The 22368-nt window shown below is 32.8% G+C and overlaps 3 protein-coding genes and 1 long non-coding RNA gene across 7 annotated transcripts; all 4 read right to left on the bottom strand.

Annotated features, from left to right (window-relative positions):
• Positions 1-2801: 2801 nt before the first annotated feature.
• LOC110919784 lies at positions 2802-6089 on the bottom strand. Its single transcript, XM_022164040.1, has 11 exons — positions 6044-6089; positions 5089-5286; positions 4911-5025; positions 4644-4782; positions 4084-4286; positions 3858-3978; positions 3591-3770; positions 3442-3510; positions 3251-3322; positions 2953-3144; positions 2802-2834 (listed from the first exon to the last, which is right to left on the bottom strand). Exons 1-11 carry the CDS (start codon positions 6087-6089, stop codon positions 2802-2804), a joined length of 1368 nt encoding a protein of 455 aa, XP_022019732.1.
• A 1341-nt stretch (positions 6090-7430) lies between these two features.
• Positions 7431-11212, bottom strand: LOC110919785. Of its 4 annotated transcripts, XR_004883973.1 has the most exons (8): positions 11160-11211; positions 10836-10918; positions 10643-10742; positions 9745-9858; positions 9350-9447; positions 8989-9115; positions 7685-7742; positions 7431-7594 (listed from the first exon to the last, which is right to left on the bottom strand). It is a non-coding gene; the product is annotated as an uncharacterized LOC110919785 (long non-coding RNA). The 4 variants fall into 4 exon arrangements; XR_004883974.1 differs by lacking the exon at positions 7685-7742 and having other exon boundaries at positions 10643-10756; positions 11160-11212; XR_004883972.1 differs by lacking the exon at positions 7685-7742 and having other exon boundaries at positions 7432-7594; positions 11160-11181.
• A 93-nt stretch (positions 11213-11305) lies between these two features.
• LOC110916761 (probable beta-1,3-galactosyltransferase 14) lies at positions 11306-11780 on the bottom strand. The gene is made up of 3 exons (XM_022161437.2): positions 11692-11780; positions 11530-11612; positions 11306-11438 (listed from the first exon to the last, which is right to left on the bottom strand). The coding sequence occupies exons 1-3, from the start codon at positions 11778-11780 to the stop codon at positions 11335-11337; spliced, it is 276 nt and encodes a 91-aa protein (XP_022017129.1). The 3' UTR covers positions 11306-11334.
• A 3292-nt stretch (positions 11781-15072) lies between these two features.
• Positions 15073-17820, bottom strand: LOC110916760 (pentatricopeptide repeat-containing protein DOT4, chloroplastic). Its single transcript, XM_022161436.2, has one exon. It carries the CDS (start codon positions 17765-17767, stop codon positions 15209-15211), a length of 2559 nt encoding a protein of 852 aa, XP_022017128.1. The 5' UTR covers positions 17768-17820; the 3' UTR covers positions 15073-15208.
• Positions 17821-22368: the final 4548 nt, after the last annotated feature.

Here is a 22368-nt window from a genome sequence, read left to right as displayed (position 1 = left end):
ACATCATCATTAACAGTTTGCATTCAACGGTTTAATTAAATCATCAATCATTCATTACATCAATTATCCAAACAGAATCACATTAAATCGCTATTGTTACGGACCTAACACAATATAACCGAGCCCGCAATTACCTACCTATCTTGATTTATTTATTGTATGTAATCCTAGCAAACAATCACCAAGTCCTCATTAATCGTTCATGTCAACTGTTAAGTGTATATTCATGTTTTACTTTTTAATCACACTCATGCAACACAACATGTAATCACATATTCTAACAAAACTAAAGTTATGCACACACATACCAGTTATTAGAGTGAGAGGGATGAAAGATTCCGCAGAAGGTAGGGCTTCGTCGAAAGTGTATTGTCGTCGGCTTCAAGGGGAAGTACTAGGGTTAATATGGTTTCCAAACTACACTTACGTATCCCTAGTTCCACATATATGCGAAATCCACAAGGGTTGGGCCAAGTGATTCGGGCCTGGTAGCATGTGTGTGATCAATATAATAATCATTCAAGAGTTATCGGTCACTCAACTCAACTTTCAAACAAATCAGGTGATGAATGAGTTTTATTGGGCCGAGTTCTTGACTGCACAATTATTATACACACATGGGCCGATTAATGCTTTTAAAAGTGATTATTATGAATTTCGCCGACAAAATAAAGAATCACATGCACACTTTTTTTTTAATGAGTCTGATCATGCATTTTTTTAAGGATATAATTGGACCATTAGTAATGATGGCCGACAAGACTATGCAACAAATAGCATTTGATATAATTCTTGGCACAATTTAATCATAGATAAGGTTAGTTGTTTTGGCGGCTCATTAATCAACTCAATAGCTCATCAATTGTATTAATTCAAAGGGTAGATGCACGGTACTCCTGACCGCGGAAGGGATCCTCCTTCCTAAGCTAGTGACCCAGTAACGCTGCCTGACGGTTAATACCCTATCGGGTGGGCATTTTGGTTGAACCAGGGGGCTCGAACCTGCCCACACTAGTTGTAACAGGTGCTGGTGGCCACTGGGACACCCCAAGTGGTTATCAATTGTATTAATTCAATGTTTGCATGTGAGTAACAGTTAATGTAGCCCATGTGAGAATCATAACATTCAAGCGGCCCAATAAGACTTTATTGTTTGAAATCATTGTCAGGTCCATGCTTCGAGTAAATGTTACTACTAACATCTAACAACTCACTTATCAGTCCAAACATAATAACTATTTCAATCATTCACATATCGCACTCATGTTACGACACAAAACGAATCGTGACAACAAGTTATACATAGAAAAGAACCTTGAGATTTCGGGTTGTCACACATGCAATGAAAAATGTTTAAACTATGCTCAAAAGTGTTGACAATGGTTAGACAGTTTGGTAAACAATTTAAATAAAAAAAGGAAAAAATGTGTGATTGTTTGAGATGGCATGAACCCTACCACACACACCCCCTCTCTCTCTCCTTCCCTCCCTCTCCCCGATCGGTAACCAAACACCGATCCCATCCCCTCACCGCGCGGCAAAAATGGTTGACGGTGGTGTTTCCGAGCGGCAAACTCCTTTTGCCGAACTACTTTGCCGCCCACACCGTATCCCCCTAAAAAGCTCTTATCAAACAAATATTACAATTACAATTTTACATATATTTAGGAACTGCCCCTTTTTTTATCTACAAACATCAACCTTTTAATCTAAAAAGACCAAACATCCACGGAGATGTATATAATGTGCTAACTGTAATGTAAGAATATTAACATAATATTAAACCCTTAATTTTTTTTTTTTATAATCTCAAACCATTTCTACTTCGCACATCTTAGACACCCAAGGTTTACAATCCCTATTTTCTCTCTCAAGCCTTCAAACTTACTTTTTACAACACCATCCACTACGACCGTTATCCAACACCCAACCACTACGACGTTAGAAGTACATCTCCGATGCGTAATTGTTCAATCGATTTAAGTAGTATATGTTTATCGTATTTGCGTTTCTTGAATGTCCTCACAATCGCTTAATTTAAATTACAATCGCCCAACTTAGATGACAGTTATGTTATTATTTACATTCTATGTTTATTCCATACCTATTTTGATGATTCTGTTTTATACACTGACGTAATGAATCATTAATTTCATGGTTGTACTTTTCCCGTATTGATTTGCAAATAGGGACTATGGATCATACTTTTGGTTTCTATTGTGTACTTTAATTTGGACCAATAAATTAAGATAACAATCATTGTTTTGCTTATACAATCTTACGTTTAATACTAAAACTTTGATATTCAACTCCGCCGCAACGCGCGGGTAGCGTATCCTCGTTGTTTTACATTTTGCAAAAAAAGTATTTTATAGCCTTCAATGTTGATAATATAATACACTCAAATTCCCTGTGGTTACATGCTTTTTTCTATTCTTTAAAAAATCATACATCATACTTATTCATATGTTTTAAATTTTATTTTTTGAACCCGTGTGTCACACGGGATATAAGCTAGTCTGTACTATAAGAATAAAGTTGTTGAAAGATGATATTTGTTGAAAAAGGTTTTATTTTTTTACATTATAATGACAAAATATAATGCTATAAAAATCAAAACATAAATGTAACAAAACATTAATACATTAAAAATCAAAACATAATAATTGTTTTGGCATATGTCTTAGAGCAATGAGTCCAACAAAAGGAAATTAAACTTCTTAAAACATAAAACTTGGACTCATTCCAAGCTGATGAAATAGTTCTTAAATGAAAACAACATAGAAAAACCAAACTTGGAATCATTCCAAGCTGATGAAATAGTTCTTAAACGACTAACATAATTCAAAACACATTAAAACAACATAGAAAAACCACACTTGGAACATAAAGCATTTGAAGTCTTCATTTTTCAATTTTGGGAATCAGGAGAGTTGGTTTGACATGGTTAACTGGTTTGGTGGTTGACAATTCTCCATTTTCCTCAAAATCATAATTCTCCACCAAGTTTTTCTTGAAATCGGGTTTCTTTGATTTCCTCTTAAAGATTACAGCCTCACCAACATGCTTACTTTCCATGCAATCGCCATCCAAATTTTTTGGCAAAGGAGTTATGACATTATCATCCATCGACTCAGTAACAGCCTAAAAATGATATAAACAATTGGTCTCACAAATAAAGACTAAACATAATTTGAATTAAATAGATTAAAGTGTTCATAATTTGAAGTATATTTTTAAATTAACATACCTTTGATTTGAGATTCTCGTTTGAATGGGTGCCAACACAGATTCCCATAGTAACATCAATCGGGTTATCATCCTGGATTGTATGTAAAATAAATTCTCAGAAAATCTAATTTAGAAGGTTAACAATGTAAACATATATAATAATAAAGATATATTACTGATGAGAAATTATTGAGATTATAGAATGCATACATTCAAGTGAACGGTTTCTTGTGAATCCATATCAGTGAACCTGTTTGTCAAAGAAGCAGACTTGTCGACCTACAATGTATTTCACATATTATGACAAATCACTCTCAATATTAAATACAACTAGATAAAGTACTCAATAATAGTATTACCTCAATGTTGTTTGCTTTCTTTTCGAGCTCGTATATGATATCCTCATCATCGGTCAATTTAGAAACACCAAAAAACCAAAAGTTGTTATCAATGTTGAATTGTTTGATGTCAATCTTAAACGTAATTTTTTTTCCCAAAAGAGCTTCAAACTCGTCGGGATAAAGGCCCTTATCACCACCCTGTAATATATATATATATAGTAATATATTAATGACAGATTACAAGGAAAAAATATAAGAATTGTAAATTTAATAAGACAATCTTACAGCAAGATGTTTTTCAATTAAGTTTGATGTAGTTGTTTTCAGAATTTTACAAGCATCTCTATCAAACAATGTCAACGACACAGTTCCACTTGAATCTTGAACAGTCAATGGGATTTTTATCCTAAAGAACAAAGTGTTATCATGTAAGGTATGAAATCTAAACAATGAACTGAGAAATAACTTTCAAATAATATATATTTGTATATGTACGTATGTATATTCAGACCTTTGCACATATTCAATCACACTATTCTTGCAAGTTTTCGTTTTGCACACATAAACCTCTTCTTCATCCACCAAGACACCAACAGTAGGTGTATCATTCTCGGTTTTCTTAGTAACCTTCTTGTTACAAGCTTTACAAGCAAAATAATACCAAGGCAACTCAGCTATCATCTGAACAGTCCCAACAATAACAACAGACTTGACCTAAAAAAATTAGTTTTATTATAAAGACATAAAACATGTTACTAATATAGCACAATAATGTAGTTTACCTCACTGAGATTAAGTTCAGCTATGTTGTTGAATTCAGTTTTGACAACATATTCATCATACAATACAATGATAAAAAAATTCCTGAAAGCCTAGATGATTGGCTCGAACATGAAGAAGCAGCAGAGTTTTGGATAAGGCTGTTATATGTATATGTATTAGATCAGTGAAAACAGTTAAAAAATATTTTTTTGTTTTATTATTTGACATATAAAACCTGTTTTGAAAAGAAGTTATCTCATCAATATCAGAATTGATGAAAAGCTTAGAAACATTGAAACAACTGTTCACATATCCAAATGGTCCAAAGTACTTCAATGTAGCAAACTGCAGAATGACAACAATAACACCATGTTGATCTCTGTTTTCCCAATGCTCTAAAATCCGACCAGCATAAGAATCCCACAAAGACAAGTAAATTGAATCCATCCTTGAAAAAATTAATAAATATTAGGTTTTTACAAAAGGTGTTAACATTATAAAATTTGAAATATTAATATATATATATATATATATGTATGTATATATATATATATATAGAATTAAAAAAATACATACTCTAGATCTTGAATAATGACATTGATTTTCTTGGTGTCTTTCCCCTTTGTCGTCTTAAACTTCTTAAGGTCTTTAACATCAGCAACAAAACCAATCACATCTAGATAATGAAAATCTAATTAAATATATAAACAGATTAAAGTATTTAAGAAAATTAATCTATGAGGTTTTTGGTTACCTAAAGATTTGTTTTCAGGAAAAGTTTTGTCAATGATATCCTTAAAGGATGTGAATGAGAAGCCATAGGTTGGACCATTGAAATCATCACATAGGTACACATTGCTATCACAGTAGATGCCCAACTTGTTTTGGTTGTCCACATACTTGTACTTGGACTCATTTAACCCAATAGTGGGTTTGACAATGAAATAACATTCTATTAGAAAAATAAACATAAATAAAATTAAAATTTGTCAAAAATAACGATATCCAAAATTGTAGGTTATAATATCAATGTTCGAAACCGTGGCGATATCCTAAACATGTTAATATATTTATTGATGGTTATGAGCATACAGGAGACGTTTTCATAGTCTAAACAATGAGGGGAGTGGCACCCAACATTTTATTAATTAGCATTTTAGTATATCAATAACAATCTTTTTAAAAGTTTCATAATAATATCCTTGAAGTGATGCTCAAGGTCATATTATCATCATCCAAACACTCAATACTTTTTTTATAATCTAAGGGTGGCCTAGTTCGATTATATATATTGGATTTAATTTTTAGTTAGGGGGGGGGGGCTAGTGTATTAGAATGGGTAGGTAGCACGGGTTACCCCTCAACCCCGTCTCCGTACCGTTTTCGTAGTATAAAAAAATTACAAAAAAAACGGTTTTATACAATCGTAATCTACCAAATGTAAAAAGTGAACTCTTGTCTTATTGTATGTTGTTTTAGATTTTCACTATTAATATTTGATAACTTCAATTCACTGTAAGTTAAGTATAGATGTATAGTTGCTCACACAGAGGTAATATATGTTCTAAAAATTGAAGAAAAAAAAAGACTACATGGATTAAGCTATCACAGAGAGCACATTTTCAGTTAAGTAGCCATTTTGGTCGCTTACAAACTAATTAATACAACTTTAGGCGCATATGCATAAAAACAAACAGATACAAAATCACCCAATGATTCTTTTCTTTGATACACAGAAAGCGTCTCACTTGCCATCATCTAAAATGTCATTTTAAATGTACGTGTAAAACTGTTTTCAAATATATGCTTCAGACTTATATTAGTGTGAGACTTATATTAGTGTGATGATAGTAGATTTCTGTGTCTCAAGTATATTAAAAAACAGAAAGCAAAAAATAAGTAAGACATGCTTCAATGGATCTATATGATTAGATTGGAAAGTTCTGATTTTTCATTAACGCAATTGATTAATTAGGGTTTCAAATCGAACAGATCTGTGACGTATAAATTAGCTCAAAAATCTACAATACGGTGAACTTGTACTGATATTAATTTGTATAGAGTTTGAAGTAAACTTTCAACTCATTGAGTTAATGAAATTACGATCTTATGCTGCCTATAATAAGTTAGCTCCTTGAAATGCAATATCAGTTTGTATTTTCATCATCTATCTAGAAAACTAAATCTTTTCTAACTGTGTAAGATTTGATAACTTTAATTCACTGTAAGTTAAGTATAGCCATATAGGTGCCCACACAGAGGTAATATATGTTCTAAAAATTGAAGAAAAAAAAGCCTACATGGATGAAGCTATCACACAGAGCACATTTTCAGTTAAGTAGCCATTTTGGTCGCTTACAAACTAATTAATACAACTTTAGGCGCATATGCATAAAAACAAACAGACACAAAATCACCCAATGATTCTTTTCTTTGATACACAGAAAGTGATGCTTCAGAGTTATATTAGGGTGATGATAGAAGATTTGTGTCTCTTTAAGTATATTAAAAAACAGAAAGCAAAAATGAGATATCAAATCGAACAGATCTGTGATTAGATATGCTTCAATGGATCTATATGATTAGATTGGAAAGTTCTGACTTTTCATTAATGCAATTGATTAATTATGGTTTCAAATCAAACAGATATGTGACGTATAAATTAGGGTTTTAGAAAATGAACAACATACATGAATACTATAATTTTTGGGCTAGCTCTACCATACCAGAACAATAAAAAGATATTATAACCAAACTATAGTTTAGCCCTAAATTAAGTGTGCACTAATCAAATAATTAATTAAGTTAAATGTCATTTTACAATAACACCCTTGTTTAATCATATCCATTTAAGATCAATGGCTATTGAAAGTTCTAAGACTTCTGTTTTAAAAAGTAAGTTCTTGAAAGGTTGAAACATGTTAGCTAATTCATTTAAAAGATGCTCAAATTTGGGAAACCATCTTCGGAGAACATTGGCTTGCATCCTTGTTCCCTACAACATAAAAGATGAAAAATATAAACTATGAATATGTTTATCCTTTAAATAGGTTTAAATTAATTAATATAATAACTGACAAAATGTGAAATATTAAAAAAATAGATTTGAAACATATACCTCTTCATCAACAACAATCATCTCGATTGAGTAAAACTGTTCTGGATTGTTATACATGGGTTGCTTCCATAACCGAAGTACACGAACCTTCACAGTGTAATCACGGCGAGCCAAATCCAAATCCTTCAAATAGGTGATGTTACTGTATCATGAAATATATGGTTAGAAGTATTACTTATAAAATATGATATGAATGACTAAATTATTAAATGCAAAGTTATTAGATATGTACCGGTGCTCCATGAGTTCAGTGTTGGACATGTAAAATGCAAGAATGTATGTTTAAGTTGCTGAAATATGAGGGTGGTGGTAGTGGTTATAAATAGTTGGTGATAAAAGAAAACAAATCTATTTTAGGGTATCTGAAAGTATACAGAAAAAATCAAATTTCTTGGTTAGGTAGTTGGATAACTAAAATGTGAAACAATTTGAAATGGTTGATTTGTCTTTATAGTTGACCTATATTATGTTTCAGATGTATGTTGATGGGTCTAAAAGCTGCTTTCTTGCAAAAGTAACCTTACACATAAAAGCTGCTAAGGTCAAATGTCTAGAGAAGACCTTTGACAAGGTCAAATGAAAATCTATACGAAAAAAGAAAAAGACAGGGTTTATTTTTTTGTTTTTAGAGCATTTTTTACTTTAAGAATGCTGAAAAGTTAAAAATGTGTACAATATTTTTTGGGAAGAGGTTTATTACCTTGTTGATGCAAAGTCTTTTATTTTTTAAATAAGTATTTGAAATAACCATACATAATCTTATTTTTTTAAGTAAGTATTTGAAATAAACATACATAATTCATGAATATCAGTTACAAAAAGGTTAAAGAAATATTATTTTAAAGATAGTAAACAATAATATGTAAGGTGAAAAAATAATATAGTTTAGTTATAATAAGTAGAAAAACTAATTAGCATGGTGAAAGTCTTGCCTGTGCCCGTCTGTCGGTATGCTAATATACAGACTTGCACATGCACCACTAAAATCATCCGGCCGAATGTAACCTCCCCCACCACTCACCTGCATCGTTTCCATGTGAAATTGAATTAAAAACACTATATTTGGTATTTTATATATATACATGCATATATGCCTATTAAACAATAATTCATGAGAAAATATACATACTTTTAAAAAAAGCCATTTTAATGAAAAAGTAAATAGCATAGCTTGCCTGTCTAGAAGACCTTTGAGAAGGTCAAATGAAAATCTATACGAAAAGAAGAAAAAGACAGGGTTTATTTTTTTTGTTTTTACAGCATTTTTTCCTTTAGGAATGCTGAAAAGTTAAAAATGTGAACAGTATTTTTTGGGAAGAGGTTTGTTACCTTTTTGATGCTAAGTCTTATTTTTTAAATAAGTATTTGAAATAACCATACATAATCTAATTTTTTTTTTTTTTTGAAGCAAGTATTTGAAATAAACATACATAATTGAAATAACCATACATAATCTTATTTTTTTAAGTAAGTATTTGAAATAAACATACATAATTCATGAATATCTCTACATGTGATTTTAAGAGATTAAAATACCTGAATTTGAATTCCGAATGATCCGACTCCACCAACAGCATAAACAACTGCAGCAGCTAGTCAACCAACCTTGGCTTTTGAAATATATAATCAAGGTCTGACTTCATCGAATTTAAGAGGCGTGTATCTGTAGAAAGATCACTAGACACCTCAGCAACTTATTGCTTTGAATAATAATAATAATAATAATAATAATAATAATAATAATAATAATAATAATAATAATAATGATAATAATAATAATAATAATAACAACAATTATTATTATTGTAACAAAATTGATTTTTTTCTTTTATTTTTTTAATATAAAATAAGATTTGGACTAATAAAGTAAAAGTGACTTAAGCATTTCATCCAATACCTGGTGGCTAGAACTCTATCCCCAACAGTGAACATCTTGGTCTCATCAGCAGGTCCTCCAGGTATTATTGCATCAATTTAGGTTCCACCTTCTCTACCCTTAGCAAAATTCGAAGGCTGCTGTTAGTTAGTAGATTAGTAAAGTTATAAATCTATAATAAATTCATACAGAATTGATGAAATTATCGTCAATACATAGTCACTGTACACTTTTTAACATAGTAACATCGACCCAACTAAAACACACATAACCAACAAACATATACCAATCAATATATGATAACTGGTCGCTAATTTCTGGTCCTTCATTCTTTTTCAAAATAAACTTACAAGGAACTCTCGACAACACAAAATTACCATAATCATCTACCTTACTAATAAACAACGGCGACTTACGGTATTTGTTAGGCTCGATTCAGACCTTTGTGCATTCAGGAGTGCGTTGAATCCGATGCTGACATTTCCGAGACACATGGCAGATCTCTGTTTCAAAGACAAACTCCATTGAAACTGTTAACACACGATAAGACATGTTTAAGAAAACTACGTGTTTAATGAGTTGTATTCATATGTTTGATACTTGTGATAATCACCCATGTAAAAGTTAACCATTTGACCCGAAACTGTTGTGAACTATTACCCAACCAGTCACTTCCAGTAGATGTGATGAAAGTTATACACTTACAGAAACTCTTGGAATTAAAAAGTACTAAAGTTTGAACTAAAAGTGTTGATGGGTCATCTCAGCTTGACTTGTTTTGACCCACACATTATCAGTACCCACTCTGGCCTTTACCAAAGTCGTCTAGTTTTCAACCTCTACCGAGAAGATAAAAAGAATAATGCATGAGAGTTTTAACATCTTGCCTCCATTGAGAAGCATGTATCAGTTGAAAAGACACCATTATAAAAAGCTTTTAAATAAACGGAACAACGTCCGTTAGTATAAACTCGTTTCCGTTCTTCATCTAGAGTAAAATACATTAACAATATTAAAAATTACATAAATATATAGAAATGATATTTACACTACTAATCATTTTATAATCAATATATAAAAAGAAAACCAAAATGCAATCAATATACTGGTATAAGGTTTTCCAAAGAAATTACCAACCTGTACCCTCCTTGCGGTTGGAACAAGTGTTGCAAATGCACAAACAATCGATCCTCAACATCAGCTCCTGTCAATTGAAAAAAAAATGTACCCTTTTCAACATCCGTTATCCAACCTATATATATAAAAGTGCTTCAAGCAATTGAATATACACGAAAAAGAGAAGGAAAAAAATACCGAGTCAGTTTTTATTTCTTCAAGTGACACAACTGTCGCGTGTCGTCCGATATTGCTTTCTATATTTCCGGACATATTCCATTTTTTTAAGATTGCTAACCTGTCACAGATCAGCTACACCATATAAATTTAAAGTCACACAACTTATGGCAATTGAATTATTTTAATTAGTATTGTAAAAAAGGTTCTTTACTTGAGTGGTCAAAATAATTAATCCACTTCAATTTGTTTCTCCTCCATACATTTGACTTTTCCTCCTGATTGTACAGTCAATGGCTGAAAAGGTAATATCATGTATAAGTACAGTCAATGAAAATAATATATGAGAAGTTTCTAATGAACAAATGAACAACTGGTTAGGTTTATCCATGAACAAATGAACAATTGGTTAGGTTTAGTTGGTATCCTTATCAAATGCATTATAAAATAGTATATAGATAGATATAGTTATTAAACAATAATTCATGAGAAAATATACATATTTTAAAAAAAGCCATTTTAATGAAATAGTAAATACCTGGTGGCTAGAACTCTATCCCCAACAGTGAACATCTTGGTCTCATCAGCAGGTCCTCTAGGTATTATTCCACCATCTCTACCCTTAGCAAAATTCAAAGGCTGTTGTTAGTTAGTAGATTAGTAAAGTTATAAATCCATACATAATTTCCACGCACATGAGAAGCTTTGTAAGACTACCATTTGAGTTTAGGGTCAGTGAACACAGGACCTTTCTTCATGCATCCAAGATAAGTCTGTGAGTGAGTACGTTCTTTAGCCAGGAGCAGCGAGAGCCGATCTAGGATCAATTGGAACAACATGTGTACGGTTGCAATAAGAAATCAAGGATATTTAATCAAAGAACAATCAGCTTTGTAAAAAACAATCACCTGGTCTTAGATATATGTCATCATCAGCTTTAACATAAAACTCAGAATCGTAGAGTGCATACGCAGCTTTGAAAAATGCCAACCTAAAACAGACACACAAAGTAGTAAAACTGTCAGTAAGTGGGCACCAGTTACTGATATCCTTTGTTCATTGACACTAACGTTTTGTATGGAAGCTTACTATACTCCTCAACAATATCCAACATCAAGAAGTCGTCATATTCCTCAACCTCTTTACTAAGTTCCGCCATCTTTGATGCATCGCTAGTTTTGCCAATAATAAACTAAAAGGTAAGCCAGTGGCGTCTTTCAATCTGCACAAGACGAACTCATAATTAAGGCTACAAAGTCTGTTACAAGTATACTCAATCTAGCAAGCTCGATTAAGGATCCAAAACACTTTAAAGTATCAATCAAATAACGTACGATTACAATATTTAAACTATATAGCTTACATTAACATATTCATAGGCTTATAATTAAGCTATCGAAGTTCAAATTTAAGTTCTCATAAAAAAGAAATTGACATGATATGCATTTCAAGCTCATAAGTTCACTCATGTGTTCAACACAAGCACGAATTGCTAGCTAGAAGCTTCACTAATTCACATCACTTGCTAGAAATCAGTTATTTGACAATCACTCATGATCTGCAGAGTCCATTACAAGAATACTCAATAAAGCAAGCTCGATTCTAGGTCCGAAAAGCTTTAAAGTATCAATCAGATTATGGTAAAAGCTTTAAAAAAATGATTCCAACACCATACAACCTTAACTCACAAAAATTCACAAAACACCTCACCAAACACCACATCAATCCAGCAAAAGGTCCCAAACTCTAACCTAACCATAATCAAAACATAAACAAAAACTTAAAAGTCAAACAATTACCGTTAACATACACATCAATCACATACAAATTGCAAAGATAGGAGTAAATCGGTTACCGATAACAACAAAGAAGAACTTAATTGACCTGCAGATCGAAACCCTAACAATTTCTAATCATTCCTAATCATGACAATAACCCCTAAAAAAATAATTAAACTAAACACCATAGAAAACAAATCGAGTTAATAAAAGATAAACACATCGAATTAATAAAAGAAACAGAGAATGTTTACCCAACCAGAGGAGTCATTAAGAGAAGATGACGGTTCTTTGTCTATTTTTAACACCGAAACTCTCATCATCGTTCTTTACTTTCAATTTTGTGTGTGCTGACTCAGGATCTGTTTTGGATTTAAAACCCTACTGAATGGGATTAGAGAAACCCTACCGAATAGGACTATGCAGGGGCGGATCTTAGGTGGGTAATATTAGAGAGAGATAAAGAAGAACAATGAAATATTTTGAAGAAAATGAGAAGTTCGGCTTGAGTTGCAGAGACAGGGAAGAGTAGAAACGGCGGAATATTTTGGGGAAAGGATTAGGGTTTGCAAGAATACATGGAGAAAAAAAAACCCCGGTTCAGAAGAATAAGGAGACGTGGATAGGCTTATTGACGAACACAATAGCAAATGAAAGGAGAAGAGGACATGTGTCCCAGATGAATGTGAAGGGGACATGTGTCCAAACCTTTTGTTCTTTTATTATAGATAGAGATATTATTGAGTAATATACAGTTACAAGTACAAGAGATATATTTATACTAGCTTATTAGGGTTTAACTCTTTACTAAAAACTAAGTAAATTGAGCCTATTAGAATTAGGGTCATCTAAACCCTTTCCATTCTTCTCTCTAATTCTCTCAGCTAGGCCACTTGGGCCAAAGGCTACACATTGCAACATATATTGTTTTCTATTGTAACTTGTACTTTGTAAAGCATTTTTATTCTAGCATGTATTCAACCGAAAACATATAAAATAGTAAAAGTGAGGAAAGTCAATAGACTCAGCTTTTGTCTCTTTTTATTTAAGTTAAATATCATTAGATTTAGTTCATTTCGACAGTTGAATCTAAAGGTTTTATTTTTTGTTTGTGGATTCAAAAAGGTTTCATCGTTGATATTTTAGTCAACTGGGTTAACTTTATCCATTTTTTCTGTTAATGGGAAGGGTAATTCGGTCATTTTATATGGCCGAATTACCGAATTACCCTTCCCGTTAATAGAAAAAATGGATGAAGTTAACCTAGTGGACTAAAATGACAACAGTGAAATCTTTTTGGATCCATAGACGAAAAAGGAAACCTTTGAAGTAAACTATGTAGACATATCACTCACAACTTACAACATGATGGTTTGGATATAGATTTTACAAGTTCACCACTCACAACTTACAACATGATGGTTTGGATATAGATTTTACAAGTTCACCAACACCTTTACTCTTGTTATCTTTCTAAATATGAAATGAGAATAAGGAGTTAAAGATCCCTAGAAATAGCAAGGCCAATTCCAAGACGAGGCGTGCTTTTGTTGATTTTTGATGTTTTGGGTCTTCGGAAATATGAAGAAATTAACGCCTTGGCCGAGGCTACTGCTTGTTCTTGTTCGATATTCCATGGCCTACAAGCCTACAAGGCGCCCGTTTTGGAACTTTCCTATATTTTCAACAGGGGCTTCGTTATCTTCGTCATCTTGTTCTTGTTTATCATCTTCATAATCTTGTTCTTGTTCTTCTTCCTCATCTTTATCTTCAACATAGATTGGGTTATGGTATATTAGTAGGTTTTGTTATCGGGCGTTTGGATTATAATATGCAAATGGTTAACAGGTGGTTCTTCTTGTACTGGAAATATGAATTGAGACCCCCTGCAATTTAAATATGAACGTTCGGTGGATATAGATATTTTGGGTAGAATTGTGGATAATGAAATGCTTGTAGCGAAATTTGTTCATTTTGTCTCAAACCCTAACCCCTAATCCCAAGGCGGCCCCTTCACCGGTATCTCTTACAGGGGACAGAGCACCTCTAGGGTAAGGGGTTGCGGTTTCTTTGCAACGCGGTAACACCTCCACCACCCCTTACGTGTTTCCGAGTTTCATTTAACGATAGAAGAGAAAGGAAGGGGAATTATAAGGGAATGGAAAGGAAAAGATGTGATTATATTCATGTTCCGAGTTTAATGAAAAGAAAAGGAAATGAAAGGAAATTAAACATTTTATGTGTTCCCGAGTTGGGAGGAAAAGAAAAGAAAGTTTATTTATAATGAATTAGAAGGTAATTTAGGAAATTTAAAAAAGTCTGAGATTCAAAATAATCTTTTCTCACAAAATCTCTTCAAATTGGGAGGATGAATATTTGCATCAATCATCCCTTTGTTTCCTTTCTTTTCTCACCACTTCTTTTTCTAAAAAAATCTCTGGAACACATTTGTCCTACTTGACGAATACATCGTATCACCAACATTGCTTACATGATTGTGAACAGTCAGCCATGATCATCGCCTATCCTTTGTTGACACATGGCAGAAGTCAGTTCCGTAGGTCAATAGACTTGAGACTTCACTGTAGTCACACATATATCACTCTTGCACGTGTTGTTTATATGCTAGTACATTGTAACTTTATATTTGATAATAATTTATTGTAAAAAAAAACATATAGCAACGATTTTCATTATAGCAATTAATTATGGTGCATTTTTGTAACAGTGAACATTGTAGAACACCACCCTCAACTTTTATAACAAAAAAAAAAAAAAAAATCTTTTTACCTCTTGCTTCACTACTTCACTAATAACCTCTGCAAGAACAAAACCCATCCTTAAAATGATGAAACCTATTACAATCTCTCAACACAATCTGCCTTCCAACATTCTTGGAAATAAATTTCGCCGTCTCATGACATTCGCCGCATACTTTAACATTCTTGGTCACCCGTATAGTCCGGCCATGTGGCAACTTCAGTAACCCGAACCCTATAGCTAACAACTCACTATGCCCACAACCAGCAGCTTCTTTCTCGGTCTCATCTTTATCAACCAACGAGTATTTTAACTTACGCGAAAACCCATCTTTCGTCATTTCCATCCTCAAATTTTCCAGCAAAGATTCAATCCTTTTAACCTCTGGATTATCTTTATTACCCGCGACAAATATGTTAACTTTACCCTTGATCTCTATCCAACTACACCCTCTATTATTTCTTATTCCATCTCTTAATGTCTTTACTTCTTCCCATTTTTCCGCTTCGGAGTATATATTCGCCAAAAGTACATAATATTCCATGTTTTCGGGTTCTAATTCGAATATTCTTTCCGCAACTATTTCCGCTAGTTTTACATTATGGTGAAATCTACAACCACAAAGTAACGCGCTCCAAATCGTGACATCGGGTTTAATAGTCATCTTGTTGATAAATTTATACGCGTCTGATAGTTTTCCGCCTCTACATAGAAGATCTACCATACAACTGTAATGTTCCAACTTAGGTTCGATCTTGTACTCGTTTACCATTATGTTGTAGAATTTCCAACCTTCGTGGACCAAACCCGAATGACTACATGCGTACAGTATAGACGTACACGAGGCTTCGTTAAGTTTGATACCTTGTTCACGCATGTTTTTAAACGTCGATACTGCTTCGTGCCCGAATCCAAGCATGCAATATCCAGCGATCATGACCGTCCATGTGACTACATTCTTTGCGGCCGTTATATCAAACAACGATTTCGCTAGAAACAAGCGGCCGCATTTAACATACATGTCGATAAGTGTGTTGACCAAGTATTGATCAGAAGTCAACCCTTTTCTCAGAACGTTTGCGTGAATTTCGCGACCCTTGTTTAAAGCTGCCAGGCTGGCGCAGGCGGGAAGTATACACGTCATTGTTACGCTATCGGGTGTAACTTCGCGTTGCATTTTTATAAACAAGTCGAGTGCTTCATTTGGAAGACGGTTCTTTGAGTAACCTCCAATCATGGTGTTCCATGAGACGATATCTTTATACGGCGTATCTGAGAAAACCGAATATGCATCCTCCATGCTTCCGCATTTAGCATACATGTCCATAAGTGCGTTAGAAACCGCTAAAGATTGGATCTGGTTTTGTTTAATGTAATTATGCACTTCCTTCCCTTTCTCTAACGACCCGTTTGAAGCACACGCGTGCAGGATACTCGTAACAGTAAACGTATCCGGTTTAACACCTTCTTTTTTCATTTCAAGAAACAAACTAATCGCATCGTCAGATTTACCGTCTCTCGCATATCCAGCGATCATCGACGTCCACGAAACAACACTTCTCTCATTCATGTCCTTGAACACTTTTCGCGCAGAATCCATATCACCGCATTTCGAATACATGTCAAGCAACGTGTTGCTAAACTTCATTTTCGTATCGAAACCACCTTTCACCGCGTAAGCATGAACCATTCGGCCCCACTTAACGACACCCATATTCGCACACGCTGCAACAACGATAACCATTGTACTCAAATCAACACTCAATTTCTCACCAATCATCTGTTTAAAAACCTCAAACCCTTTATCAAAACTTCCGTTACCCACATACCCACTTATCATCGTATTCCAAGTGATCACATCTCGGTCAGGCATTTTATCAAACACCTTGCGTGCATCCTCAACACGTCCACATTTAAAGTAAAACGCAATCACCGAATTCACAACAGTATTATCAACCCCAAACAACCCCAACTTTAAAACACAACCATGAACCATCTCCCCTAAACCATCATCCCCAATCGCCGCTACACACTTAAACACACAAGAAAACGTATACGGATCCGGTTCAACACCTGCCTCCACCATCATCTTAAACAACCCTACACTCTCCTCATAATCACCAATCTTTGCATACGCATTCATCATAAAGTTCCACAGAAAAACATTAATCTTGATAATTTTATCGAAGACACGTCTTCCTTCATTCAAATCCCCACAACTTACATACATAAACACGAGTTTCGAACCCAGAACAGAATCAATCTCAACACCCAATAAAGATATTAAATTATGAACTTTTTTACCGTGATGCAGAGCCTTTGATTCGGCACAAAGTTGGAGTATGTGACAGTAAGTTTTGGAATCAAGAATGATTTTTTCAGAGTTGTGAAGCAAATCTATGGCTTTTTGAAGGTTACCCAATTCGCATAATCGGGAAATGTCGGCATTGTGGTGGGTGATTTGGTGGTTTAGTGATAAAGTGGCGGGAATTCTTGTCCGAGGTGGGAGTTTTGAGGGTGAATTGAGGTGAAGTTTGAGGTTTTGATGGTGGATAAGAAGATGTTTTTGAGTTTGAATTTGGGGATTTGAGTAGATTTGTAACAGCATGTTGACTGTTGTACAATTCAGGATGAAGGTTCAGCTGGTGTTTGGAGAGTTTGAGCTTGTATACTGAGCTACTGAATGAATTGGCTGAAATTATAAAAATCGTCCTTTATATATGTCACTTATTGTAAACTGTGTCATTTATCTTTAATAATTACATAAAACATACTCGATGTTTGCAAACTCTTGCAAGTTAGATCCTTAAGAAAACTCAGTTAATTTTTTGTTGTTAAATCTGACCAAATGGACCCCACGTGAGGGTATTTTGGTCATTTTACTCTCATGTGAGGTCCATTTGGTCAGATTTAACCACAAAAATAACCTCATGTGGAGTCCATTTGGTCAGATTTAACCATAAAAATTATCTGAGTCAAGGCTAAAGGACATAACTTGCAAGGGTTTGCAAACATCGAATACGTTTTTTGTAATTATTGAAGACAAAGGACACAGTTTCCAATAAGTGACATACATAAAGGACGATTTTTGTAATTTACTCTTTTTTTTTGCCACTATATAGTTTGATAAATGTGCATTGGGTTGGGATCCCGGTTGTTTGGTTTTAACAAAATAAAGTGACAAGTAAACAAGCGGACGTAAATAGGTAATTTAAGCTTGAAACCGAGACTTGGGTTGTCTAAAAAGCTTGTGGCTCAAAGTTCGCTTGAAGCTCGCTCGGATTTAGCTTTAGAAAAAGCTCGCTTGACATGGCTCGGTATGAAACTGAGCCGAGCCGGTTCGGCTCGGTTAGAAAGTAAGCCTAACTCGGCTCAGCTCGTAACGAGCCGGATTAGCTTGATATGGCTCGCTTGGTAGCTCGGCTCGGCTTAGCTCAATTATATTACTTGTAATATATTTTATTTTTATATATATTATAACTAGGTTAATGCCCGCGCGATGCGCGGCTTCATCCAAAACCATATTATTTACTTTGAAATATAATATTTTGTACAAACGTATAAAAACCTATTAAAATCCATATATAATCTCATATTCTATAACACGTCTGTAAAGTTTAATAATACGTAGTCTTGTATTGTTGCATAAAAAATTTTGTTGATCAATATACGCCGGTCGAGTAAAAAAGAAAATATCAAAATATGAACCAGATGTAATAAAATGCGAATGTATTATATGGTTGAAAATAAAGAACATTATATAAAAAAGATAAAGTCATTTATTCATGTATAACAACTAATTATAGAAATTTTATCTTAAATATATTTTCAAATCAAGTAGTAAAAGAGACTAATCATTCATCACAAATTTGAATCAAGTAATTTTAGAGAATCAATACACAAATCATATTAAGTAATAATTGTTATAGAAAGTGCTTAAGAGCATGAATATCATCCAAACACTTGCTAGTTGCTTGAACATCTTGACAATTTGAGATCATCCGGCTTCTTCTTTGTACCTAATATGAACAAAATAAATGTCACACAAAATGAATCTAGTCATATAAAAGAATTGAATTTATAATTCTAAGAAATCTATGAAATGAAAGGTAAATGAATAAAAAAAATTAAATGTTCCAAGGACTTGCATATCATTTCCCAAAAATCACAGCTGAAACCTAAATGTCGATTAAGATGGCTACACAACTGAATTAATCCTGAAAGTAAAAAGAAATAATAAAAGGAAAAAAATTTGATATTCAAGAGCAAGTAATCAATTCAGAAGAACAATAAATCAAACCCGAAAGTTGTAGCGTAATATAACCGACCCGACCCGACCCAGATGACCACTTGTACACATCAAGCATCAACTTGAATGATCCAATCATATACCCGAGCCGACCCAAATGACCAGTTGTCCTCATCAAGCATCAACCCGAAAGATCCAGCGTGATATATAACCAACCCGACTAGGATGACCAGTTGTATCCATTAAGCATCAAACAGTCAATCTTGGCCCGTTTAGTACAAACAATTTTTAACAGAATAATCCAAACATAAAAACATATAAAAAGATGCCAAAAAGAATATACCTTCTTTAATCTTTTTGTAAGGCTTCAAAATTTAGCAAATCATGTGAATTAGTCAAGGTATAAAATAAAGTGTGTGGCCATTGGTCAAGTATAGGGGTGCCCCTGGTGCAGTCAAGCAACCCAACCCATTTTGACCTCCCAAAATTACCCATTTGACCTGTATGATGTATCAAATCACACTGAAAAGGATATCGCATTTTAAATGACAAAAAAACTTACAAAATAAGAACAACTCACAACAAATATCTAGATCAAAATGCAGTTGAAGGTACCTGAGAGAAGGATAGATAATCAAAATACATGTTGGTGGCTGTTTCTTGAACACACAAACAGAAAACAAAAATCTTGATCAAAACATGTGGGAATGACCAAAACCAAAACTTTGACAGAAGCGTCAAAAATCTTCTTTCGATAAGATGTTTGCCATCTGTAAATGCAATCAGCAAAGTTAAAAACAAACTCAAGCTGAAACTATTTTTTAATAAATAAGACCCATGTAAAAACCATTTCCATTTTTATACTACTATTTTCATTCTCTCATTTGTTTACTTTCCATATAATACACCTCAAATCTTCGCCTTACATGTCTGTTTAAAAAAATAATGAAATTGTGATTAATCTTCATTAACACCTACACCTGAGGCCTTGCAACAAAAAATACTCCTTAATAACATTTTCATGATACTCGTGGTTTTTATTTGATTTTCTAAACTTTATTTTTAATTTTGAGTTTAAATTTTATAATATATATTTCCTTCGTCGGTTAGACAAATCCAACCAACCCATTTAAACCTGAGCAAAATAATTTTTCACCACATTTCAAACTCAATTAACTTGGTAAAATAGTATTAATGGCAAAGGTTTGTAATCTGCAAATATGTGGTGATTATGTTACGGATAGCGTTACTATTCAATTCTTCTATATATTCTTCTACACACCATACATATTGCGTACATATTGCTTATGTGTGTATATAGCATGGTCCGTTCTTATTTACTCAAGCAGTCATTACCTATTCGTATTTGACTATTTAAGCCATTACACCAGCATGTAACTAAACTAAATATCTAGATGCATACGATACACTGTAGTACAAAGTGGTTATTATGTGTTTATGACAATAATGATATAAGCATTAAAGTTCTATAAACAAATTCCTGTTCAATAACATAAACGGTAAATTAGATATAATATGCTACATTGTCTATGCTCACAAATTAAAAGGCTGGCGTAGAATTGTACCAAAATAACCTTCCCCATTTCCTTATAATACCTATATGGACTTCGTTATTTAATTATATATTTGTTAGGTGTAATATGTTGACCGTTGAATTGGCATCTTAAAGTATACACCTCTTTCATTGTGAAACTTCATGATCCTTATTTTCTATTTGTATTTTTTCCATATATTTTGTGTTACGATAATTTTTATTTTATCTATTAAGTCTATACAACTAATGTAAGCTTCCGATCTATGTGTTATATTATTACAAATTTTACAAAAAATAAATAATAATTACCATAATAATATGTGGTATGATTCAAGGAAATTAGGTGAGTTAAAATATCATAAATTGTTAATTGTTGTTGACCTTACAAAATAAAAACTTTCCTAAATATTATATGAAATGAAATAAGTTACATGTGAAATTTTTGTTGACAAAAATAGAGTTTGATTTTCATTGAATTTGGAATTAAAAGATTGTATTTGGAATTAAAAGATTGTAATTGGAATTAAATGATTATAATTTTAGTCAAAAGGTTATTTTGATAAAAATATAAATAATTAACTAAAATATCAAAAGTACAATAATTGAAATTACATACCATATATATGGAAAATATTAAATCATCCTAAACATACGTAATGAAATAAATTATTTAGTAAAGTCTTAACATATGTTAACAGAAATAGGAGTAAATTAAGCCGGAGATCTATTAAATTTGGAAATAAATGATTATAATTTTAGTCAAAACCGTTATTTCAACAAAAAAATATTAAAAGTACAATAACAAATGGAAATGTATACCATACATGAAAACATAAAATTCAGAAAAAGATACTTTTGAACCAAAATTATTAGCAACTTTGAAAAATCAAATACATTCTAGTAGAAACCAACGAAAACATAATATATTGAGCAAGGGATCAAAGAAAACCCTAACGAAACAGTTAGAATTGAAATAAATATTAACAAAATTAGCAATAAATATTACTTAAGAGTTAGAACCGTACCTCAAAGTTCATGAACAAATCAGAGTGAAAGATTCGGTGATGGAGGAAAGGATGACGATCGTATACCGTGTTGGTAAGTTTAAGAAATTGGAAAGAAAAAAAAATCAAGAATTATGCTTACTGACAGATTAGGATTCATAGCTTGCAACTTTAGGTTGTTAACAAACAAATTTAGCTAATTAGATAATCCATAAACTTGATACAAATTGTCTATCAAATTACATAATTAAAAGTGACCTAATTTGGAACATATTACAATACCTGGCTTGAAAAAAAAAAAGAAAAAAAAAACTCAAAATGTGCCATTTTAGCAAAAATTAAAGATGCTATCACAATATCAAATCAAGAACAATATGGATACCAAACCATCAAAATAGCAA

Source organism: Helianthus annuus, chromosome 16, assembly GCF_002127325.2.
Source record: "Helianthus annuus cultivar XRQ/B chromosome 16, HanXRQr2.0-SUNRISE, whole genome shotgun sequence".
Lineage (NCBI taxonomy): Eukaryota > Viridiplantae > Streptophyta > Magnoliopsida > Asterales > Asteraceae > Helianthus > Helianthus annuus.
The sequence above is the reverse complement of the archived record's forward strand: the minus strand, read 5'-3'. Positions and strand labels throughout refer to the sequence as shown.